Source organism: Vanessa cardui, chromosome 22 (assembly GCF_905220365.1).
Source record: "Vanessa cardui chromosome 22, ilVanCard2.1, whole genome shotgun sequence".
NCBI lineage: Eukaryota > Metazoa > Arthropoda > Insecta > Lepidoptera > Nymphalidae > Vanessa > Vanessa cardui.
The window spans coordinates 8,346,529-8,374,155 of record NC_061144.1 but is presented as its reverse complement, the minus strand read 5'-3'; the positions used below and the strand labels follow the sequence as shown (position 1 = coordinate 8,374,155).

Below are 27,627 nucleotides of genomic sequence, written 5' to 3'. Positions count from 1 at the left end.
GTTAACTATGTTACGCGGAATCCGAACAAAAGCAAGATTTGATTTGTCATTTTCCAATAAATTTAAAACTACCAGTAGAAATAACTATTTCGCGAATTAGCCACAAAGCAAATAGCCTGTATACGAAGTATTCAGAAAATTACTATTTGACCTTTGAAAATAGGTAAATTATTTTGTCTCACTGAGATAATATGTTCAGATCTCAAAATAATAAATTAACCTAAATTACATTTACATAATGATAATAGTAATTATGATTACAGTTGAAATTTGACTACAAAATTCAACTATAATCATTATTGTAAATTTATGTAAAGCGTATTCATTTGCACGTTTCGAAGCATTTTTCCCTACTTTAATTTGCAAATTGTTTCGTATGACAACACTAAACTAAGAATTAAAAAAATAGAGAATTTGTGGCGAGAGTAGCGAGTTTTCTTTGAGTCTTTATATATAAATATATTCATTTCCATATATAACCCCGAGTGTCATACATTATATTGATTTTATCAGCGTTTAATCAACGAATCATCCTCCTGCCCTTATTCCAATATTATTTGGGATCGGCGCAGCATGTCTCTCCTTCTATACTTGTCTGTCAGACAATCCATCCAAATTTCACACAATCCATCCATCCTTTCCTTGGTCGTCCTCTACCTTTATATCCGGCCACATTCATGTTCAAGGCTTTTCTCACAATATGTATAGCGTTTAATCAACGAAATTGATAAAAAATTAGTTTATCTTTTCTCTAGCCTTCTGAGAATGACAAATCAATATAAGCGCATTAGTAAAGAATGATATTTGGTAAGTATTACGCACACCAAAATAATAAAATTCGTCCGTTTGTTACAGTTCTTTTTTGTGCTACAGTATCCTGAGACTTTGATCTATATTAAAATATCGTGCAGTTCTACGATCGAAACCTACCCACAATTATAGATCGTTAAAAAATAATGACTTTTTAGTCGACAACCGTAATAAATACCCTCAAAATTCGTTTAATCGATTTTTATTTTTTTTATTATGGCTTTTATTTGGGCACAGATTTAATCGATATATGATATTAAAACCATAAAATTCAATGACATGACAGTTAACGGGCGATCAAGTTTGACGTTTACGGGTGCGTTCAGAAATAATTCCGTGTTAGGGTAGACTCAATGGAAACTTATCCAGAATAAATTAAAGAACAATGTATATGAAAAAGTTATATGTTATATGAAAAGTAAAGGATAAACCGTAATTGTCTAGATTTGTGTATCTTACACGGGTGAAGCTGGGTTTCCATTTCATATATAGATAATCATCTAACTTCAGTTTATTTTGAATGCCACATATTTCATACGTTTATTTGTTTTGTCGGCTAACAAACAGGTGTACGCTTAACAAAACAAAACATGTTGAAAAGCTCGCTTAATAAATTATTTTATTTTTAATCCCGTTGGACCCTTGGTATCGTATAACAAATTTAATATATTCTTATTTTAAAAATATAAAAATATTTTATCGTTCAATATAGTATTGTCAAGCTGGAAAAAAACTGAAATAGGGTATTGCGATAAATTTGAAAAAGTACTTCAAAATGTTGATTTTCTTAATAGGAAGCCACATAAAATATATTTTTGCAAAATTAACACATTTTCATGCCATAAAATTAAATTAATTTTATAAACAACAGTCGTGTATATACGACCGTCACTCATTTAATGTTGACAATTATAAATATTTTGTATGTAGTGTCTAGTTTTACAAATAAAAGCATAAAAACTCCGAGAAAGTTCTGTATCTACGTTCCAGATAATACTGAAATGATAGTTTTTGCCTATCTGACGTCACACCAAGGCGGCTCGTAATATACATACTAAGTCGTAAACTTTTAATTTCAACGTAATAAATTAACAATGCGCTTTTGTGACTCAAAATCATAATAGTTACGTAAGTATGTTTCTGTATATATTTTGATTTTTATCAATTACAGAATTTATTTTACACTACCTACATAATCTATTCAGTTCATCAAGCAACACCTATATTAATATTATAAATGTGAAAGCAACTCTGTTTATCTCTCTATTTCACGACCAAACGGCTGAACCGAATTTGATGAAATTTAGTACGAAGAAAACTACTTCTTTACTTAACACATGACAACTAACACCCTAAAATGCTAGCAAACCGTGGGCGACTACTTAATAAAAATTTTAATGCAATGAGCATTAAAATTTGCTTTTTGAAGTATACAATTAGTGTTAAACTACACGTCGCTAATAGTGTACTACATAGACTTTGTTAATCAGGTTATATAATGTATAGGGCGTTGTAAATGCACGTTCGAGCTTTTAGTTTTCGTAGCGACAAAGCGTCACGTGCAACCTAAGCTAAGCTAAGTTTCATTCATAATGTCTATTTCGATTTTTCACTCAAAATATTTCAAAGAATTATTTACTCTGTATTTACAAAAAAACTATACAAAGAATTGGTATAACTAGCATTATTTGAAATAACACTTTTCTTCTTTACGATACAAACCTTAATAAGAAAAGAATAATTTAATTAATTCAATAAAAAAAAACACAATATAGTAAAACTTCGTTTGACTTACCTTCCTAAAAAATCATCCTTAGTCTGTTTGTCTTTATCCCATACCGTTACTTCTAAGATTTGCTCTTGATCATCATATAAGTGGAGGTCGAATTGTTCCAGCCATGAAGGATGAAGAGTCTTCCACACTACCTTACTTTTGTATTTTTCGTTACCTAATCTGAAAGAAACCATAATTAAAATATATGATCTCAAAACGTTAATTAACGACTCGGATTAAGAGCTTGTTCGCGTGACAAACTTTTCTTATACGATATTATAATATATATGTCGCAGTTATATAGTAACAAACAATATGTAGTTATTATTGTTGTGTCAATTGTATAATTGTAGTGTGCAAAAAATATTATATTCAAGATTAAGATAGTATAGTACGACACAACTTAGATAGCATCGGCAAATTCAATAAAACCGATTACTGCCGATTTATACAACCAATACAAATAGCTCCCTGTTACCATTCGACGTTATTCGTCGCTATAGATTCTCGCGTCAGTTCAACCCGAGAAAGCAAGTGCATTTAAATCGACCTGTCCAACTAACGAATATATTAGGTCATGTGATATTACAAATCATTACGTTTGTGTATAGGTCATATTCACATAAGAACTAAATAATGATAATTGGTGATAGCGTACTTAAATCGAATGTGATCGGTTTTACGAGATTTGCAGATGCTACATTTAAGTTGTGTCGTACTATAACAGTCAAATGGAAGTTACAAAGACAACAGACGATGCGAATCAGAAATGTATTTTGACCAAATGTCGGCACAGTAAAAGGGAAGATCGTTGTTTAAACTTAAAAACTTGAAAATAATAAAAGTTATTTCATATCTCTACCATAATAACGATCGCGCTGTCGACAGAACAAAAGCCCTACTTAAAATTATTATTGAATTTGATATAGTGTTAATAATTTGTTACTTAGATCAGAATTGGGTAATGTTAAAACATTTACAGATTAATATATAAATAAATGAATGATTAGATTTAATAAAACAATGATTACCTAAATTTACAATAAGGATCGCTGGACCTCGTGTCCAAGTCCATCGCTGGTAGGTTTTTCGCTTCAACTAGAACTATTGTCACGACGGAACTCCATATTTGTGCCTTCAGTCTCTTATTAACGTCGCTAAGCCTTGTGTTTTTTAATAAATACTGTAAATAATAATCCATCATTAGTTTACTATATATAAGTAAGATTACAAACATCGTTAGATTACAATCTATCTCGTGAGATTGTAAACTTTCGAAAGATTGTGAAAGTTTATACAACTGACAATAAAATACATACAATTTCGATAGTGCACAATGCTTCGGTTAGGTTTGGTTATAGTTTATATAATTTAACAGTAATTTACTTTGATAGATTTATAGAATCTAGCGAAAAGCAATGCATTAAATTGTAAACACTATGTTGCAGTTCGCAACCTTTCAACAGTTCACAATTTCGCGAGATAGATTACAATCTAACGGTATTTACAATTTTACGGTAACGTATATACACATAGTAAGGAATTTGATGTCAGACAGTCTGAGATAATATTTTTTGTTTTGTAGCTGGGGTTGTTGTTTAAACTTTCGATCACGAATACATTCGAGCAAAAGAAACAATTGGCAAGTCACAGCGATTTCCGAAAGCGAGAAGTTCCCATATTTGAAATATGTACACATTTGACAAATTCTTATATTCGTGATGCTTATTTCGTTACCCATTAAAATATGACACCATAAAAATGGCGTCTATTTCGAGATCATCCTGTTATTTGTCGACTGGTGATGTAATATTATTGCAATACCCAATTACTAATGAAAATTTGATGCTTGCTGGATCAAATGACCTTCTTACAAATTCATAACGAAAACCAAACGAATACCATGACGTCATGGATACAGCAAACGTACACGTTGATATGATTGCAGCGCTGTCTAAAGCTAGATTCATTGCGATAATTATCATTCGTTAAGGACGAGAACACTGTTATAAAGCGGAAACAATGCTATGCGAAGCCTGTAGCTACAGACTCACAAATACAAAAAGGCGTAAGACCTATGAACATACAGTACTAAAATAATCATTAAGGTATTGTGAAAGGCTATTCGCTTCGCTTCACACAAGTGTGTTCAATCTTTAAAACACTAATTGTCTATCCATTATCATAGGTTAATGAGATTGGTTAGTAAAACACGATTCAGTTCTATTTGTACTTTATGATAAAACAAAGCAAGTCCATAACAACAATTAAAAAGCAAAATTATTACATTATAGAACATTCATTTTAAATTGCCACATTTATTACGTGACAGACAGAACAGTGTTATTTTTCAATATTGATTGTTACAAAATATATAAAAATTATAAGCATAGATGAACAGCATAAAAGTCCCAAACGACGACAAAGACCATACAAGCTCCAATTTACTGAACATTTTTATACATTTAATTGAAATGAAATAGAATTATTTTTATATTCACATATCATATATCATCACAATCAACACTTAGCACATAGATACCCATCTATTTTCTATTATTCTTGCCACCAAACCAGACCAAAAATTGAGTTGTTATATAAGCACATATACCCAATTCCAAACACAGGAGGAGTAATGACAAATAATAACTTGATATTGAATTTAAGTGATATCTCTTGTCGATATCTTAACTGTGATATTCAATTTGGATTCGTGAAAAATGGCGTTTAGGGTCCAGTTGGTATCGATGTTGGAAGTAATATTGAAATGGAATAGTGTTGTTCTATTTATAAACATATAGGTGAGCTATTAGCAAATCCTCTGGATTTTTTTTTATCTTTACTCCTTTAATGATTGGAATAGGCTAGGTCACACCCATCGTCATGCAACCACCACCCAATAATAAATACCCTATGAATTCTATCGCCTTTGCTCTTTAGTCTCGGAAACCGGTTGCCGATTTTTTCTATCAGGTCTGAACAGGAATTGATGGCTGTTGGAATGTCGAGTATATGACCCGGTGGCAAGCTACCAGCGCGAGGTCTGATTTCTGAAGTTCTGTAAGAAATAAAATAATATAGTATTAATAATATTAAGTATTTGTTGTAAAAATGATTTAATTATTTTCTCAAGGCAATTTAGTTTTAAGTATATATGGTATTTTATTTTGAATTATAAATAAAATAAATACATTAAAGAGTACTAATGAACTTGTGTGCTTCTTTTAAGAATTGTTACTTTATTATGTTATCTTGTTTTTTATTTTTATTTTATAAATTGAAATATCTGTTATTAAATATAGCTATTGTTCTTCTTCTCAGTTTGTTATTTAAATGCTCTTAAAGATATGAAATGCATTGAATAAAATGTTTCATGGTAGTGAGCACGGCCAAGTGCAGCGGTAGGATGTTACAAAATTGCTTGTAACATATAACTTGGCACGTTAATTATGAAACATGCCAGTTGAGCAGACATTTGAGCAATAACTGAGATATTTTAACCGAGAGAAAATTATGAGCTGCTACGGTATTTAAACATAATAATACAATAATATGGTTAAGAGTAAACAATTCTGAAATAACGAAACGTTTATTGATTTTTATATTAAATAATTTAAAAAAAGAATTTATTCATATAATAAGAATTATTCGTATTCAGACTTCACTTAAAACTTTATTTTTTATATTATTTATTGAAATATAAAATTCTTATAATTCTTTGTTTTGATTGTAATTTTGTGTGATTTTAAATGAGTTGTATGTTACATTTAATGCATTCTGAAGTTCCCTTTCCAATTGCTTAATATTAAAAGAACTAAAAATAATAAATCAAAAGTTGTTAATAAGTAATAAAAGAGGTAGTAATTAAAGACTAAACTAAAAGTCAAAAATAAAAGTGTAAATGCTTTTGGATGATCACTGTTCACATAATATCTATACAAATCAATATTTTTTAGGGTGTTTGTTTTATTAACAACAGCTTAAAGCCTATTTAAGATATGATTTAAATATATTTAAACAATCTACAATCTGTAGTTAATATTCATTATGTTTGAATTATAAACATCATTTCCAATAACGTAATAGAAAATGCATTTGCGTAAGTGTAGTCTGAACTTACATTTAAAATATATTTGTCACCGTAAGATTACAAAATTCGTTCGATTGCAATCTATCTCGTCAGATTGCAAACTGTCGAAATATTGTGAACCGTGAAGGAAGAATTTAACGTATTATTCTTCGCTATATTGTAATTACGGTGACAAATGCAATTCAATGTTACTTTATTCTTTTACGCTCATCGCTAGAATAAGTACCAGCCTGTATTTGTCACAATGTTGAGCTAAGACTTGTTTCTACAGAGATGACTTGAGACAACTTGGAGATGTTTTAGACTTTATACCACAAAAAAGTATTAGCCTCTATACTCTATATGTCCCGATGTTAGGCTAAGTCCTACATTCAAAAGTGCTCTTGAGGAGATGGTTTGGTCCACCACGCACCTTTAATACATATTGCACACACGTATGATAGAATTTCATCAATAACTTTGAAGCCGTTTTTAGATAATCTTAAACCAGTATGTGAAATTTGTGAAATTAATATCATTAATATATACTCAAATACAATTTGTAAACACGCTGTATAATTGCCAACGAAACTCATCGCTAATGCTAATTTTGTTAACTCTAATGTACGAGTATCATATCATATTGTATTATGTGTATCTATCTATCAAGTATTTAAACACACATTATACATTTTGATAATTTGTAAAAACCTAAATATTTTACAAATAAAAAGGTCCTATATCACAAATATGAATGATATCTGAATAGTGTAATCACATAAGTAATAATAAATATTTATTACAACACATTAAATAAATAATAGGTAATGGATAAAACCAAACAATCGAAGGTGATATCGAATGGCATATTTTTCCTTGAAGTTTTTAGTGTCAATTCTATTGAAATGGACAATTTCAATTGATTTGATTGGAAACATATTAATACAAATATATATAGATAAAATGCGTAAACATACCTTTCATCGCTTGAAGAGAGGCAGGAAAAACACGAGTCGCTCGAACTGTAGAAATTTGAATCATTATCCGCTGCAAGATTCGATGTGGACACACATCTTCGATAAAGAACGCCATTCTTTTCAATCGTCAAGAAATCCTTGCATATTTGTTTCGGATCCACATTTAAATTAGGTTCGTCGACGATTAAAGACGGTATACTAGATTTCCTACGCTCAATTTCATTCGATCCGATCGACGACATTTCATCCGTGTCTTTGTCCAAAGAACTTTCATCCAAGTTGCTTCTTTCATCCGACAAATGTGACACGAACCTTGACAGCTTCGATCTTTCTATTCTTGTTTGAACTTGATCTTGAAAATCTTCAACGCGATCGTGTATTTTAGCGTGTAGTTTAATCAGACGATTTTTAAGTCGATCCAATTTATTGTCTTTATCCGACATGTTAATTTCACTTGGCACGACGTTTTGAATTATCTTTTCCTGTATTGAGCCAGAAATCTTTTACCAGTATAACTATTCAGTAATAAATTCGAAACGAAAGCACAGAACTCGATCGTGAAATGATAACAATATTTAAAAGATTGCACCAAAACAGAATATAAATGTGAGTTGATTTTTCGAATTGTGCGATCGAGTATTTAGTGTCGAATTTGTTTCTCGTGGAACAGCTATGATCATACTGACGAATTCGACGTTACATACCGATGTTTTCAAGGAAATAAACAGTTAAGAATTAAACCTGCCGTATCTCAAGATTGAACTATAAATAAGCTGTTTCACACGAAATTATTTATTTTAGGGCAAATTCACACAAAAGGTTTTTACAGGATCGTTTTAAAGATATGGTCAGTATGTAACTGGACAGTGTCCCGTGTCTAACACATACAAGTTATGGCGGAATAAAAACTGTTGGATAAAAGGGGCTGCTGTATATTTTGTCGGATTTGAATTTTTAATGGAATCTGGAATACTAACGTTTGAGTATACTAGATTGTAATACTGCGCCAAACGAAGGAGTGAAGATAATCAAACCTCAAATGTACATATTCGGAGCGATTGGCTTATAAACGACCGAGTGATCTTGATTAATATAGCATTTGGTATAATGCAAATACTATCCATTTCTGAAGTTAATTCGTCTTTTATTTTACTATCAAAGTTCTTAACTATTTTTCTGACATCCAAATCGGTTGTTTTTCGTCAAACGTTACATAGTATAAAACAAAGTCCCTAACCGCTGTCTGTTCCTATGTATGCTTAGATCTTTAAAATTACACAACGGATTTTGATACGGTATTTTTTTAATAGATAGAGTGATTCGCGAGGAAAGTTTTTGTATATATACATTGACAATATAGTAAAGATACACAGATCATTTCAGAAGTTTCTGATGTGATGTCGTCAATAAACATATTCTGTAGTATATTTAGTATTGTACACATGCGAAGCTAGAGCGAGTCACTAGTCCATTATAAATACCATAGATTATTCGGGCTTTCGATCAATTATATTGCGTCGATTGAATGTCAAAGATGTGTCTCTAGCTTTTAAAACTATTGTGGTTTGAAGAGACCATTGCTTATTAAAAACCTATCTGATTAAACGAACCATTGCGTGAATATAGCCTTACACTATTTCTAGGTACAACCATTGTTTTCAAGTTTACTTTTAACATCTGTTTTTGTACTTCATAAGATTGTTAATATCATATAATATTGCTGATGTAATAGTTTTGCTTTCATTATGATTAGAGAATCTTAGAAGTGATCTAGAGTTGACGATATTTATGATGATATATCAAATCAAAGGTCATAACAACGTAATAATGACGTAGAATTAGTGATAACAGCATAAATAATTAGTGGGAATGACGCGTAGACTTTGGATATTTATATTATTTTCTTTATGACGAAAGTAATTGAATACCAATATACCTTATACTGTTAGAGTTATTATGTTTTACATATTGTATAAATATAATTTATTAGAATAATTTAATTAATGGTATGTCTATTGACTATTTTTAGAATATGTGGTAATGTAATATTTTAATTTTTCACGATTAATGCTGGCCGAATGTCTGGCCACTGGCCGGTAAGGAAAAGAAATGTCTTAAGAATCGAACGCGGCGGCAATATTTGGATAGAATATGGATCATTCTTAAAAAATATAAATGATAGACTAGATTTAAAATATAAAATACTGAATGCATAATGTGAAACACCGATTAGTGAGTAAACCAACGTTAAAAAATAAATCTGGATACTGGAAGAATATTGTTTTTCTTTAAAAACTCGTGACCATCCTAAGAATACAAAATTGTCACCCTAATTAAGTGAGACAATGCAAGAACGATTAATCAACCCTTACATTATCAATACTAATCTTGAGACGTTATGTCCCTTGTGCCTGTAGTTACACTGGCATACTCACCTTTAAAATTTAGATCGCCAAGTTTCCGACTTCGCAAAGTCAATTAATCCTTTTTGGGGAATTAACCCTTTCTAAATAAAATTCTGCCGATATTTTTACCTTGCTGTTTCATAAATTCAAAGCATTGGTAAAAAATACACTGGTAAAAAGTGATATTATTCAGTACAAGCTTATATTTATAATAAAAAAGCGTGTAGTTAATGCTTGTTGACTTCCAGGTAAGATGTATTTTATACATTATATGTACGTATTTAACTAACTTTGTATTTTCAATAATAAAGAAGAGTAACTTCTGAGTTTCTTGCCAGTTCTTTTCGTTAGAATCTGCATTCCGAACCGGTGGAGGCTTCAATGACGATTCAAAGATGCTTGTAAAAGCCTAATTGAAGAAAGCATATTTTGATTTTACTTTCGTATTGCTGTTTGATATCAGAGTATGCGATGAATGAGTTAAAATAATACGTTGTGATTAGGTTACCTTATTGATGGTACAAATTCTAATTAAACTATATGTTAAATACATAACCCTTTTTAGCATCACTGCAGATGGAAAAGCGGGAACAACTTTTTCAACTCTTTAAAATTTTCATTTAAAGGTTAGAGTGCAATATCATTTATGAATAAAGTTCTCAAAGTCACAAAGCGGACGTTTTCCGCTGGAATATAATAGAACTATGAATAGGAACGTGATTGAAACTGAAGGCTTCTGTAGTTCAGTGTCAAGCCCGTCATTTTCAAACCATCCTCGGGTGAAGAAAGAGATAACGACTTCGTTTAGTCAAAAATTTAAAGAACTTAACTGCGGTTTTAGGAAAATTGTCTCTCTTTTGAGAAAAGGGCTTGTTACATGAGCATATAAATACAAATTCAAGCGTCTTTCGTCAATAATTAAAATTAAAAGTTGCAGATCTAGTTGTATATAAATAATCTTTACTAATATTATAAATATGAAAGAAACTAAGTCTTTTTATCCGTCGGTCTTTCACTATCAAACTGATTCGAACCGAATTTCACGAAATTTGGTGTGAAGTAGACTTGAGCTCCAAGGTAAATAGGGCACTTTTTTGCCTTAACGCGTGTGAAACCGCGGGCGACAACAAGTAATATTATACATAAAGTAATATTTTTTTTTTCTCCAAAACGCTGTAACACCTGATATAAGTGTTATACATTTTGTATTTTAATAGTATTTTTAGTTATGTCTAATATCTTAGACAATAACTATATAGTCCCTTGTGCCTTTAGTTACACTAGCTCACTCCCCTTTCAAACCGTAAATAAATAATACTGAGTACTGTTGTTTGGAGGTAGATCTGATGAGTGGGTGTTACCTACCCAGACTGACCTGCACAGAACCTAACACCAAGTAACGTAATTTAAACATAACAAAAAAACGTGATGTTTGTCGAGGACAGCTATCACGAAAACGAAGATAATAAAATTGATCCGTTTGTTTTAGTTTATTTACAGCGACATCATTACATAGTATAAAACAAAGTCGCTCACCGCTGTCTGTCCCTTTGTATAATTTACGCAATGGATTTTGATGCGGTTTTTTAATAGATAGAGTGATTCGAGAGAATGGTTTTTGCATATAATACATGGGCATTATAGTAATGTAACACTGATTATTTTCGAAGTTTCTAATTTGATGTCGTAATTAAACAATTTATGTATTATAGCCGGGGCAGGTCGCTAGTTTTTATATAGATCTAAAAGTAATCTAAGCTTAAAACACGTTGTTATTATCGCCAAAATATCTATGGATTGGGTATTAAGCTAGCTTTAGTCCATGATATATGGCAAGGATCAAGAGGATCATGGTGTTGCAGTATGTTCCAACCTATATAAATAAAATAAAGGCATTAAGAATTTGAAGAGAAAACTAATGTTTTGAAATAAGAAAAATATGAAACGTGTTTAAAATAATAAACCAGTGTACCTATTGTAAAAATGTCTAAAGAATAATCATGTCACAACACAGAGTGTGTTAAATTTTTAAGGATTTTTTTTAAATTGATTATTTAAAATGGATATAATATTTCGTAACAAGAACTATGTACGATATCATCAGAAAAATCGTTTCATCTTTAAATACAACTTTCAAATCCGGCAAAATAGTAATTTTTATTTCCAAAACGTAATATGTACAGCGTATTATAATACCGTTTGTTAAAATGCATCCGAATATTACAGAATCAGTAGATCAGAGCAGACATTAGGGAATCACCTTTGCAAATTGGAATTAGCTAATTATAACTTTCCGTGAACGTTGTTGCATTTTACCTTGAAATTTCGGAGAGAAATTGCTAGAATCAATCGTACACTGTTTCCTACAATATTTCCAATCGTTCTTCAGCAATTAGCAAATCTTAATAGAGCTAATATACAGAGAATTATTGTTTTGAAAGCAACAGAGTATGTGGTGGTATTTGATACGCACAGAAATTCAAGGAGTCGAGATGGCCCAGTGGTTAGAACGCGTGCATCTTAACCGATGATTGCGGGTTCAAACCCAGGCAAGCACCGCTGATTCATGTGCTTAATTTGTCTTTATAATTCATCTCGTGTTCAGCGGTGAAGGAAAACATCGTGAGGAAACCTGCATGTGACAAATTTCATAGAAATTCTGCCACATGTGTATTCCACCAACCATGAAGCAATTGAATTCTAGAATTTTAAAGAGAAAGGTTCACAAATTTAATTGCCAATTCAGGGACAGTTGCTTCTAATATAGTTAGTGCCAGCGATAATATGTTAATATTATAACGACCTCACTGCTTTAAGGACTTATTAGAGTATAAACTTTACTCTACTGTAACCCAGGGATGTTAATAGCTCCAATCTGAGCAATATGAGTTTGGGTTTCCATGCGAATAGATTAGTTAAACTAATTATTGTCAACTCTTTTTAAGAATACGCTACCAACAACACAATCTTATCTTAACTCCTCGTTTTAGCTGGTTAGAAGTTCGCAGCGTTCACAGTCGCATAAAGGTATTGATCCTGCGCCTGAACTTTCTTTATTTATCTCAGATGTCTTATCGGATTATAAGTGTTAAGATAATGAATAGTTCCTCTGTATTCACACACACTTGGACACTAGAAACTTGTGGAAGACATTACGTCATTGCTTTTGTATAACTGGTTGTGTGCAACAATCGTTTATAAGTGGACATATATTAAAGTAAATATAGTTATGTTGTTATGTTGAATCGAAATGGCCCAGTGGTAAGAACGCGCGCATCTTAACCGATGATTGTGGGTTCAAACCCAGGCAAGCACCGCTGATTCATGTGCTTAATTTGTCTTTATAATTCATCTCGTGCTCAGCGGCGAAGGAAAACATCGTGAGGAAACCTGCATGTGACAAATTTCATAGAAATTCTGCCACATGTGTATTTCACTAATCCGCATTGGAACAGCGTGGTGGTATATGTTCCAAACCTTCTCCTCAAAGGGAGAGGAGGCCTTTAGCCTAGCAGTGGGAATTTACAGACTGTGGTTGTTGTATAGTTATGTATTTTGTAAGCTTTAGTCGGTATAGTGTGAAGCATAACTGGTGTAAATTACTGCAGTTATTCGTTAATAGCAGGAAGTCCTTGAAATAATCCTAGTGTCAGATTCAGCGAGACAGCGTCGGAGGATTATGACGCATATCATAATTTATGTCACGATTAGGTAATATTAAAATAATTTAGACGAAATTTAGATGCCATGTTTTACCGTTATAGAAAAGTATGAAATTATTAAGTCATAATTAATTAAAAACAGATAATAACGTAAAAAAAGCCCTTGAATATACACAAATATGCATTAAAAATTGTTACTGTATGATTCATGACCGCGTGGAATGGCGGCAAGAATGTATGTATTTTACATCTAGATTTGAGCATTTTCATTGCAAATACTCCGTCACCTCAAACTGAGCATGCATACAGTACTTTACTAATTTTTTTTTAAATTAAGAGTACTAATGCATACATTATTCTCTTGTGTGTAACGCATTGCATTGGACAGTATAAGCAGCTAGCTTAAGCTTTCCAACCTTCCTATATCTTTATCTTGAGACTCTTAATGGATTTCTTTAGTGAGTCATTAGATATTTATTTAAGAACTTAAAGCCTTAATCACCTATCACGACACCACAATTATTTTATATTATAAATTTAATGGCTTGAAAGCGTTTCGTGCAAACTTGTCTGGGTACGAACCAACAGTAATACTTAATATTGTTGTGTTCCACTTTGGAGGATGAGTGAGACAGTGTATCTAAAGCACAAGGTATATCTTAGTTTTCAAGGTAGAGGGGCAATGAAAGGAATGGTTAATGTTTCCTTTAGCGCCAATCTATCGGCACTGACCACTTAACATCTGGCCCATTAGGCCGTTAGTGCAACATATAAAAAAATATAAAATATAATATGTTTTTTTTATGTTATTGGGGGCAAACGACCAGGAGGCTCACCACACTATGGACCACCCATGGACATCTGCAACAACGGGGCTCGCACGTGAGTTGCCGACCTTTAAGGTAACTATTACAAGAACTATAGAATGTACTTTTAAAAGGAAAAGATAAAAAAATATACATTTAAATATTTAAATTAAATCATTGCGTTATTATGTTGCTCACAATTTGACATGATTATTCATTTTATTTTCCTTATTCAATAAAATTTTGCAAAATCAAATTGGAATGATGTATTCCTACATAACCTAGAAATATATCTTCTCGAAATTTATGGGGGTTGTATTTTAAACTATAAATTCAGGATATTAGAATAAATCTTCAAATTTAATCCGTTATAGTGGTTTGTGACTTCTATAAGCATTAAACTTGATATATACTTTAGAAGTAAAGTTGACAAATACTCCAGATTTGAATTTCGTAATGTTTTTTTTGAACTTATTGTACTGTAATTCTGCCAAGAGTCCAATATTGTTAAGTGACGTGGAAACTTAGAAGCCTCCATATAAAGTTGGAAACAAATCCACGGGGATTTAACTAATTTACACGCTGGTGGAAAGGTATTAGAGAGTTGAATTAATTAAGTTAAAACTTTTATGTAATGGAAATACTACTAATAACGCTTTGTTTAATGTTGTTGATACTTAAACCGTAATTGACGACCAGGGGTCACATTAGTGGCTCTTTGTTGAGCAAATGACGCCACATTTCCGTGAGCAACGCGAGATCACTTTTGCTATTATGTCTAATTAAAAGTCATGGATGAAAATTACGTTACAGCTTGCGTACTTTGAGCTGAGATGGCCCAGTTGTTAGAACGCGTGCATCTTAACCGATGATTGCGGGTATATGTGCTGAATTGTGATTATAATGAGGGTGAAGGAAAAAATCCTGAGGAAATCTGCTTGTGTCTAATTTCATCGAAATAATGCCACATGTGCATTCCACCAACCAGCATTGGAACAACGTGGTGGAATATGTTCCAAACCTTCTCCCTAGTGGGAGAGGAGGCCTTAACCTGGGCAGTGGGAAATTTATAGGCTGTTACTGCACTGTTTTGCGTACTTGAATCAATTCCCAAAGAACAGGTTTCTATTAAACATAGTTTTAATAGCTACTTCAAATTTCAATTTGGAAGTTTTAAGCGTGTGAACTCTAGTGGCTCAGCGGGGAATTAAAGTTGTCCATCAGATTATTATCGTGTCAGAATGAGTGTTCATAATTTTGGACAAAATCTCTCTGTGCAGTTGGTTGATCCCTAGAGCGTATCCACAGCAGGAATCTTACAGGAATTATTTTGAGAGATTTGTACCAAAATATATGGTTGCTTGTTGCAAAGTGGCTTAATGCTGTCTGTCCCTAAGTATGCCTAAAATTACGCAAGGGATTTCGATGCGGTTTTTTTAGGTATAGCGATTCGAGAGGAAGGTTTTTGTATATCATACGTGGACATTATAGTAAAGAAACGCTGGACATTTAAGAAGTTTTAATATGATGTCGTAAATAACCAAAATTATTAGATTATTAGGATCAGCATTGCACCCTTGCGAAGCCTGGGATGGTCGCTTGTGTTGTATAAATTTGGATTAATAGCTATTAAGCATACATGCACAGTCTTAGTATATGTATGTGTTCCAATTACGGTGGCATGATCATATTTGATTTAACCCTCTTTAATAAAATAAGATGAAACTCCTTTCCTAAGAATAGTTTGAAGTTTATTCCCTAACGTTGCTCCTCTACGAATTTCATGCGTATATATACATCTGTCACCTTTAATTGCTCCTAATGTCGCCAAGAGTGAGATGAATTACCAAAAGTACATGAAAACTCCGTAGCGTTTGTCGAAATTGAGCCCGAAAACTATTAAGATCTATGTCTCCTTTCACCTGGCTCGTAAGGCTTTATGGTTGCTACTTTAGATATTTTACTGCCGAAGTTATTTAATGTTTAGTTCCGGTAATGAGCCTGAGTTATACTGGCTGAGCTGGTCTATCTACTTTAAAGACACGGTGAGTGTTTTGTTCGTATAAAGGATTAATCGAAATTTTATTAAATTTTGATCGGTCAAAAAGCGCATTCACGAAGAAAATGAGATACCTACTATATTATTTTATACAGAGCTTTTGGAAGCACACCACAAGATTTCAAATAAATTACACATTTCAATCGTATGAAGTTGAGCAAAATTTAAAATAAAACCATAGAATTATCGAAAGTTTCAAGAAAATTTACTATGCTTTTTTATGTTAAGGTGCACGCATATGAGTGGATCGATATTGAGGAAGGGGACAGCCAAAGAAACGATGGCTGGATTCTGTGAAAGATGATATGGCTGAAAAGAATGTTACTTAATGTTGTCTTAAATTTTCGCGATCATTACACATTCAAATAAAACTAGTTATTAGGGATTTTAATCGTGTATATTAATTATTTTAGACATCCCGACGTTTCGAGCACTTTACAGCGTTCGTGGTCATCGCGATTAAAATCCGTAATAACTAGTTTTATTTAAAGAATGTTACTTGTTAGATGACGTCAGATAGGGAAGAAGAATAAGACATGCTGCGCCGACGCAAGTAAAATCGGGATAAGCCTAGGAGAATGATGATGATGATGTATTAATATTAAAAATTAAGTGAGGTTTCGGCCAGTAGATTTTATTGAATATCACCTTGCTTCTGATTGCCAAAAATAAAATATATTAAATAAATTGTTACCTTTATGTTAATTTATCTCACAGTAAACACGACGACGGAATATTTAATGTATTTTGTGAAACTAAATTTTGATTGATTACGTAAGCCAATTTGATATAAGGCAATCAGTATTGCTCGAATAAGATTTAATTTAGTTCAGCAACCGATTGATCAGGTATACATAATTATAGTCATCATCCATAATAAGGCTTAATAACCACATTTGGTGAAGCGCAGCACGGTGGAGTTTTTACTACCAATGAATTGGCAAAATTGCATACATTACAAATCTGAATTGAATGAACTAAATGATTTGTCCTCGAGAACATTACGTTGACTGAAGCGCAAAAATTAAACTAAAGCGAGTATACATAAACATGGGCCATACTTTTTCCAGCGACGATGCTTTACTTGATGTTAGGACTTTGAGTAACCTTCTCGGGGTAGTCCTATATAGAATCAACGTACATTCTACCGCAAAGCAGGACATCTTAATATTTCTGTGTGCCATATTAGTTTCAAGAAGTAAGATATTGTAATTTTGGGCACAATGACACAACTTCATTGCCCCGAAGTTTGGTGGCGCATTGATGAGTCGTTAATATTCCGTACAGCACCGATGTATTTTTGGGCATCACATCCCATAGCATATAAAATATGAAATAAAGGAAATATTTTCACCCTTAATAAATTTTATAGGTTCACTATGGGACTTTCCAACGTGACCAGAAAGTGTTGGAAATCGAGTACTGAATCATAAGCTAAATTTTGCAAGAATACCAAAAGGCTTCTCATATGCTACATTTAGACTAGATCCTTAGTTAAGGGTTATGTATTACGCTATTTAACCCATGAAATACAACCGAAGCGAGACGTAATATACCCTACCTAATTATACTGAATTACAAGATGACTTAATTTCAGGATCTAAAACAGCTACGAAACGATAGATACAACAACATTAACCAATAGCATTTTAACCACTGCAATATCGCATGATTTTATGCAGTTAGCCATTACAATGGATGCTCCTCTACATGGTCACGCTGGTACGTTTGCCCCATTACACCTTGCAGCCGAAGCCATGCGTGACAGCCATCTAATCAATTGAATGCATGATGACAATTGAAGCCCGTTTCAATCAATATTGAAGGTAAATTAGAATGTCCTTCAAAACTAATCATTACCTATCAATACATTTAAATCTGATAAGGTTTTTTTTCATAAATAAAAAAGAATGGTTTGTCGTAGGTTTGACTTTCACCTTTTTATGTTGACCCTTGCTGGATTTAATGGGTAGCAAGAATGAAAAAAGCGTGAATTTTGTATTCGTTGATTTTCATGCATAATTATAATTATTTGTTTGTATTATATTAATGTTTTTGCAAAAGCTTTTTTTGGAAAAGATTTTTGCTGCTTCTACTAGACAGAAATTATATTTCCAACCAGATATAGATTACATAAAATATATTACTATAACATGACAAAATTAAAAGTGTTAGAGTGTGTTGAACAACTTTATTAAAAAAATAAAACTATACGAAACTGTTATAAGAAGTGACGTATTGTCTAGAGGACTCTAAATACGTTTAATATATGAACATTTTCCTCTAAATTGGTTCCCACAAGATTACTCATCGTAAATTTTAGAATATATATGATTCGAAAGAATTCAATTTTCGAACAAAATTACGATTTACTAGATTACGGAGGCAAAAGCGACAAATGACGTCAGATATGTTTAAAATTATTTTAATCGTAGCTTGGACAAAACATTCAATTAAATAATTACTATAAACATTATCAGCTGATATTCATTTTGTATACCTACTTATTTGTTTTAGCATTTATTTTATTTATATAAACAGTGTTAGTCTTAAGATGTTATCATACTCAATATGATTATATATTCAAGTATTTAACATAAACATTTGATAGATTTCAATTTTCGAACAAATTTGCAGTTTAATGAATTATGGAGGTACGAGCGTTAAAATGACGTCAGATATGTTTACAATGAATTTAATCTTAGTTTGAATTGAACTGGCATGAGTAGTATAATCCTCAATCAAAACAAAATCCTATGGAGTCATGCATGAAGTCAGTTGACCAGTAGGTAGGTAGTGTCAAATACACTGCTATGGGTAAATTGTCGATTCAAAGCAATCACTTTGACCCTCTTCAAGTCCCAAATAATCTTCAAGTGTTGTATTACGGTTTCTAAAACCTTTTACTTAATTAAATGAGCTACCTTATGGTATGTTACCTTTGATTCTAACTCTACTCGATTCTATTGACATTTATAATCGGTTTACGAATAGTAATATTGTTAATACTGACAAATCAAATAATAGTGTTATTCTAATTTATTCGTTATAATTTAAGACCAACACATTTGTGATAATTTGCGCGAAAGATAATCGGAGTTACAATTTAATAGTTGGAATAAGATACCCCGATTCTAATGTACTTTTTCAATGTACTACTACTCAGCACCAAAAATAAGAAAAGTCTAGGCAAGAGAACAGTCTTTTGAATCAGCTGTCCTTGTTTGGGAGGTTTAATTATTTTAAATGAATTGAATTTTAAATAAAATATCAAAAAACGATGGATCTGAAACTTGAAATGCAAGAAAGAAAAAAAAGTTTATTAAAGAAATGAAGAAAGAAATGAATATGTAGCTCAACAATACAACCCGGTGTCGGTGACTTCAAAAGTATCTATTTCCACGGAACAAATTCAGATTTAATTTAAATTGGGAAGAACAAATTTGGAACTAATTGCCTGACCAACCTAAATTTGTACACCATGCAGGGTACCACTGGTCTTAGGGATACAGATAATAAAAGATAAATTATGAATTGTATTAAATGACATCAAATGTAGTTACTGCAAAATGTTCCAATGTTCAATGAGATTTATTTCTATGCTAGCTTTGAGCAATCACTCTTTAGCGGTTGCTGGAGAGGGAAATTGTGAAAATGGAGTACCTAAAGACGAAATTTATGACGCAAATGGTTTACGTAATATATTAAATTGATCCTTACTAATATTATCGTGAAAATACGAATTGAATGAAATACATAAATAGCTAAAATAATAAAACATTTAAACTATAATCACACTTATAAAATACATTAAAAAATATTTTGGATCATAATAGGCTATTTGACTGGTTTTTAAAATCCATTTTATATTATTTAGTAGAAGTTAAGGAACCCAGTAAAAGTTGATTTTTTTATTTCTAGTACATTTACCGAAAAATATCATATTAAAAATTCAACACAATGGACAATATAACGCTGAAATGGGGTCTGTGACGCCACTTTCTGGTATTTTAATCTGTGATACAAACAGTAAAAAAGCAAGGTTAACAAGAAAGTGACATCATCATAAGCCCGGCCAATAGGAACGTTTTGTGTCACGTGACAAACATTTCAAAAAATGCATTTTTATTTATGGACTTTTGAATAAATTATGTATTATTTTCAAGTTTCGTTAGTAAATAACCATTTTTAAACTCATAATATACACTGATTACAATAATTCACAATTTATTTTTCGTATTGTCAAATAGGCTATTATTTATGATTCAAAATGAGTCCGTAGATAATGAAATCTTCTGCAAACTGAATGATTTGCAATATTTTTATTACAGGTTTAGCAATGTTTGTTAGTTTAGTTCATATCTTGTAATGTAAGTTAGAAACAGAGGTATTTCTAAATTATCCTACGGTATCATAATTTTTCATGTTGGTTCACTTCCGATAGCAACATTTTATTATTTTAAGCGTGGCTTAATTCTATATCCTGGATTGACGAAATTTGACGAATTCCTAGCAATCGACACTAACTATATAACGATCGTTTAAAGTTTAGAATTGAAAAAACAATACATGATTTTTTTTTAAATTAATTTAAACTGACCATGATTTTTCAGCAACAGCTATAAACCTCTTTCGTTTTAATAAATCTATTAACTGGCCGAATTTAAGCCGAAAGTTAGAAATAGTTTAACATCCATTATAATTCGATACCGTTTCAAATTAATTCATCGCTCATTGAAATCAAAGAACATCCATTAAAGTAAGCGCCAATGTTTGCAATGGAACGTTTAAATATCGAATTATCGTTTTTCTTTTAAAGAACGAAGTCTTACAAACTTCTTTAAAAGCTTTTTGCGTTGAAATAAAACAGTCTGTGTTTGTTTGCTTCTTTTAAATCGAGTTATGAACTTACGGTTGTTTTACATAGAATAAATTAATGAAGACTTAAAGACTATTATCAGAAATAATAATAGATCTTGAAAGAAATTGGTTCAAACATCTCCGAGAGACATATCGCTTGATTCTATTCAGACACTCACCAATGTTAATGTCCTAAGAAAAGCAAAAATAAGTGAGTATTTTTTTAAACTCTAGATATATGCCTGTTTCTGTATACATTTATGTTCAGTTTCATTATATTTTGTAGCATGATTTTATTTACATTTTTATGAATTGTAATCGTTATCGATTTTTCTTTATATTGCTTTTTACCTCGTACGTACACTTACATGGATTGAGAGGGAACATCGATTAATATAAAGCTCCCCACTGGTTTATTATGTGTACTTCGGAACTGGATATTGATACGATGAATAATAATAATTTACTTGGTGTTAGGGCTTTGTGCAAGCCCGTCTGGGTAGGTACCACCCACAAATCAGTTTTTCTACCGCCAAATAACAGTATTGTTGTTTTCCGGTTTGAAGGGTGAGTGAGCCAGTGTAACTACAGGCACAAGGGACATAACATCTTAGTTCCCGAGGTTGGTGGCACATTGACGATGTAAGGAATAGTTTATATTTCTTACAGCGTCATTGTCTATGGGTGATGGTGACCACTAACCATCAGGTGGCCTATGTGCTTGTCCGCCAACTTATACAATAAAAAAAGAATAATATTTTAAAATATTTTTTTTGGGTTGTTTCAAAAAGAATATTAGATTATTTAAAAACTGTAAAAGACAACAGAAGACTGTAAAATTACAATGTAACAATTCGACTTTATATGTAGCCTGTTTTTTATGCTACTGGTGCGAACGAGCAGGAGTCTCACTTGATGGAAAGTGATTACAACCGCCCAGGGACATTAGCAACACCTTGCCTTGCATACTTTGCTGGTCTTTATTTTTTGGTATTCGTTCGAATACATTTTTTTTCGTATATGCGATGTTGTGGGTTACGGGGCTCTTTAACATCCCGAATGTAAAACCATACTTAGATTGGAACTACTTACACATGGGTTATTAACTAGCGATTTATTTTGATCTTGTATACCTTTGACAGGCAGCACTGTAACATAACAGCACTGTTACTGTATGCAATGATGTATAGAATGGTCAACGAATTATCGCCTCTTATATAAGCCGAGGCGACCTTAGGATACCTTAAGGTGACCTCTGTTTCCTGTTTTGTATGTTCGGGTTTTTTTATACCTACTTGGTTTTGTGCAAGACCGTCTTGGTATGTACCACCTAATTAACAGATCTTCTATAGCCAAACCGCTGGAGTCAGTATTGCAATGTTCCAGGAAGAGTGAGCTAGTGTAACTACAGGCACAAGTAACAAAGTATCTTATTTCGTTCGTACGTGACTTGGTGGTGCATTGGCAGTGTAAGGAATGGTTAATAAATATTATTGTCTATTCCTGGCCATTTACCATCACGTGGCTTATTAAGTCATTCGTTTAACTATCTTATAAGTTACTAGTAGTCGCCCGCAGTTTCGTTCGCGTTTTAGAGTGTTGGTTGTCACGTGTTAGGCAATAAAGTAGCCTATTTCCTTTCTTGAAATTCAAGCTTAATACCAAATTTCATCAAATACGGTTCTGCGGTTTTGTCGTGAAAGAGCGACAGACTGACAGACCAACAGAGTTACTCTGACATTTATAATCTTAATATAGGTAATGAGCAGCCGTTGCTATATTTACATAAGTACATAATTCACAACAACAACAACAGCCTGTAAATTCCCACTGCTGGGCTAAAGGCCTCCTCTCCCTTTGTGTTGAAGGTTTGGAACATATTCCACCACGATGTTCCAGTGCGGGTTGATGGAATGCACATGTGGCAGAATTTTTATGAAATTTGTCACATGCAGGTTTCCTCACGATGTTTTCCTTCACCGCTGAGCACGAGATGAATTATAAAGACAAATTAAGCACATGAAACAACGGTGCTTGCCTGGGTTTGAACCCGCAATCATCGGTTAAAATGCACGCGTTCTGACCACTGGGCCATCTCGACTCACATAACATAACGTAAATATTTTAAAAAATATATTGAGAATTGTTAAAATTTAAAATAGTTTCTATTACAAAACAATTAATGAAATAATTACGATAAACATTATTAACATTTATGTTACTTCATTATCAGCTGATATTCATTTTGTATACCTACTTATTTGTTTAACTATTTATTTTATTTATATAAACAGTATTTGAGTCTTAAGATCTTATCATATTTAATATGATAATATATTCAAGTATTTGACACAATTCGAATATACTTCGACATAAACCTATTTGTCAATATTAAAAAAAAAAACAACTTATAAAGTTGCATAAAAAGAATAAAGCAAACCAAAATACCATTGCAATAACCAGTTACACTGAAATCAATCCAAAGAGATCGCAACACAACACAAAACCTTTTTGGAACACTTTAATCATCACTACACGAAAACTATTTGGAGATTTGAAAAACGCGTTTTAGTGAAGCGAACTGTTTCCATCATTCACCGGTTTATTTATTTGCTTTACGCAAATTTAGGTTAGGTACTTATAATTTGGGACGCGGTCGGCGAGTACACTCGATCGTGTACCGACCGTGACTGGTCTTACCGTACATACTTATTCGTGTGGTGTTATATTGCACAGAGAATTGTATACTCAGAGATTAGAACTTTGTAAAGCAACGTTCTTTGTGTAACACGATGTTTTAGTTATTGACAAATGATTTATACGAATTATTTCTGTATTTCTTTTGGATATTACTTAATCGAAATGTAATCGTGTTACAAATAATATTTGATTTTGAAATTAAAACGTTTTCGTAAATGTAATTTATTAAAAATTTATAAGGATAGCTAGTTACCGTGTCTTTATTGAAATCAATTGTAAATAAAAAGTAAATTTATTAAGATATTTTTTTTAGTTATAAGTTTAATAGGTACAGTAATGAGTAGCCAGTAAATGTCTTACTGGCGCGCAAAGACCGACTATTGTTCCGGATTAATTTAAAGGCCCAATTTTGTTTAGAAGACAATCCATGTTAATTAACATATACTTTACTCGTTACCGCTCGTGGCTTCGATCGAGTTTTATAGAAAAAATAGCCTATCCAGTAGTAGTCCTTCCTTAAGGTTCAAACTTGTTTCATTAACTACGGTCCAGTGGTTTGGATGTGTAAAAGTAACAGGCAGACAGACATAATTGCTTTCCCATTTATATTAGTATATATATTCAGTGCTACTTATGTTAATAACTAAGTAATCATCAAAAGTAACAATGCAATTATAAATTGTTATTATTGTTATTGTTCCATTTATCTAAAAATAGCAACAAAGAATGGATACTAAAAACGTTTAGATCATATTTGGTGTTGCTCGTTGATAGATTGATTGTATGGTATTGCACAGATTATACTAGTTGTAGAGCACGCAAAAATAGCTCGAATATTTATATATGAGTTTCGTTAAATTCGTTATTAATAGTACTGATTCCATTTTCAAAATCCTATATTTAGAATATATTTTGTATAATTTGACAGCAATTACATATTTTTAAGCTAAGAAAACTAGTTACACTAATTATTTAGTTGTGAAATTTGAAAGACAATTTGTTTCATATTGTTAAGAAAGAAATACAAATGTTTTTCTAAACATCTATTTTTATTTATCAAACAAAAATGTAAGTCAAGATTGCTACCACTATATTTTGTATAAAGTTATATCTGCAGTTTTCTATGTTTTGGGCACAAGAGATTGTTTACCCAGTTCAAGGACACGGCCTTGTCATTCAAAGCAGTAACAATGAAGTTATAATGAAGGTACCCATTTTATATAAAATGCCACGGTACGTTGACTTTAAATCTTTTGTATAAATTAAAATCATTGGATTCGATTACAAGTTTTTTATCGAATCAGAATTTTTAAAATTATTATTATTCGAAATTCGAATATTTTAATAGAATATGTAATATGGCGTTGGATATCATAACTTCTTAAGAAAAAAGGGCAAGACGTATTTAAATTGATATATTTTAATAAGTACAATTTTTCATAAAATAAATAAGGCAAATTCACTGATATTTTATTTTGTGGAATTTTTGGTGTCTCAAAATATTGACTCTATGGTAACACTACTCTATTGAAATTAAAATAAAGGTTGAATGCACTCGGATTTCTGGTTGACTGTCGTACATGCCATGCAAACATTGCTATATTTATGCGAAAAATATTTGGCGAAGTTTACATTTTTTTATATCAACGTAATTATTCATTACAAAAATTTGTTCATTACATTTGTATATTACTCATATTACAAATTGAATTCTAGATCATCAAATCATTGCGAGTAATTTACTTACTTGTAAATGTTTCATCTGTTTTCATCAATAAAGGAACTATTAGTCTACAGTTTCAGTATGTTATAAAGTAAAGTAACAGCCTTTACTGTTACCACTGTTGAGATAAGGCCTCCTCTTCCATTAATGAGAGGGTTTGGAACATATTCCACAACGCTGTTCCAATGCGGGTTGGGGGAATGCACATGTGGCAGAATTTTGTTGAAATTCGACACATGCAGGTTTTATCACGATGTTTTCCGAGATGAATTATAAACACAAATTAAGCAGGTATATGGTGGTGCTTGCCTGGGTTTGAATCTGCAATCATCGGTTAAGATGCACTCGTTGGTAACAAACAATGACATGACACTTATAGCATAATAATTAGATAATGCACACATCAGTCAAGTTTCTACTGATAATAAATATAAAATCAAATAGGTAACACTATGCAATCGAATAAGATCAATAAACGTAAATGTATATTAACATAAAACTATTGCAATTAAGAATTAAATCAATAACATGTATTTTTAATCCTATTCTTCCATATTTGCCAATTTAAAATCGATTAAGTCGTAAAAAACAATCGCGCGTTTTAAGGCATTTAAGTTATTTTTGTTATACATTCAAATTGCTTGTTCCTTCCAAAAAACTCAAAACAAATGGTTCAGAATATTATTACATTCTAGAATGTTGTCAGATGGCCAATGTCAGGTCTAAAAAATTAACCAACATTACATTTGAATATTCCATGCGTATTGCTTAAAGTTTTTTTTTATGGTATAGGTTGGCGAACAAGCATATGGGCCACCTGATAGTAAGGTCAACATCACCCATAGACAATGACGCTGTAAGAAATATTAACTATTCCTTACATCGTCAATGCGCCACCAACCTTGGGAACTAAGATATTATGTCCCTTGTGCCTGTAGTTACACTGACTCACTCACCCTTCAAAACGGAACACAACAATACTGAGTTCTGTTATTTGGCGGTAGAATATCAACTATCAATAATAATACATATATATTATATAAGAAACATTAAGAATTCTAAGGAAATTCTCGAAATATAGAAAATAGTAATTCATATTTAGATACCGTAAAAAAAAAACTTCATATGACCTCAAGTATAGCTTGGTTGGACTAGTTAGGTAGATTTTTTAAAGTTTCGCTCAACTTTTCCATTTTAAAAGAGTGGATATTGTAACATTAATATACATTTACAATTTCTTTTGATATGAGCCAGTATAATTATACATAAGTACCTATTTGTACATAATATAATATTTTTTTATTTCAATAGATAACTAAAGTGTTATTAACATTATTTAATTTCTATACTAATAATATAAATGCGAAAGTAACTCTGTATCTCTTTAAGGTGACGGTTTGAGTACTAAACGTAAAGTTTTAGAAAATTCGTGAAGGTAAAGCCGCAGGTTCAGTCTAGGTAAATAATCTACTAATATACTTATTAAAACCTTTTCTAATAATGTATCCTATCGTTATTGTCTCTCTTGGAGATACGAGAGCTGGTTCATTGTCCACTCAGAGGATCAATATTACGACGTGGAAATGCCGCTAGCATTCCTGTCAGCATCCCACACCCTGATTTGTGCAGTAACTATTTTCATTTCCGTTTTGTATGTACTTTGGTCTATACATAATGTGCTGTTATTTCATGCAAATATTATTACAGCCTAAATCTGCTTGTTTATTCGTTACCTCGAATAAACCACGAAACCGTTCGTAATTAAATTTGAGGGTTGTGTGT

At 31.9% G+C, this 27,627-nt stretch overlaps 1 protein-coding gene across 11 annotated transcripts in view; it reads right to left on the bottom strand.

Moving 5' to 3' along the window:
- LOC124539375 (multiple C2 and transmembrane domain-containing protein) overlaps positions 1-27,627 on the bottom strand; it is a 69,989-nt gene that overhangs the window by 12,458 nt on the left and 29,904 nt on the right. For 5 of the 11 annotated variants that reach the window (XR_006967023.1, XM_047116746.1, XM_047116747.1 and 2 more), the window contains exons 6-7: positions 3,616-3,767; positions 2,606-2,764 (exon numbers count right to left, since the gene is read on the bottom strand). Coding sequence is in view for 10 of the 11 variants with exons in the window: in XM_047116746.1 (XP_046972702.1) it covers positions 2,606-2,764; positions 3,616-3,767 (311 nt within the window). In the remaining variant the exon portion in view is untranslated. Of the gene's footprint in view, positions 1-2,605; positions 2,765-3,615; positions 3,768-5,494; positions 5,643-7,630; positions 8,312-23,870; positions 24,105-27,627 lie in introns of those variants that run through there. The other 6 variants (XM_047116748.1, XM_047116753.1, XM_047116754.1 and 3 more) reach the window with 5 other exon arrangements.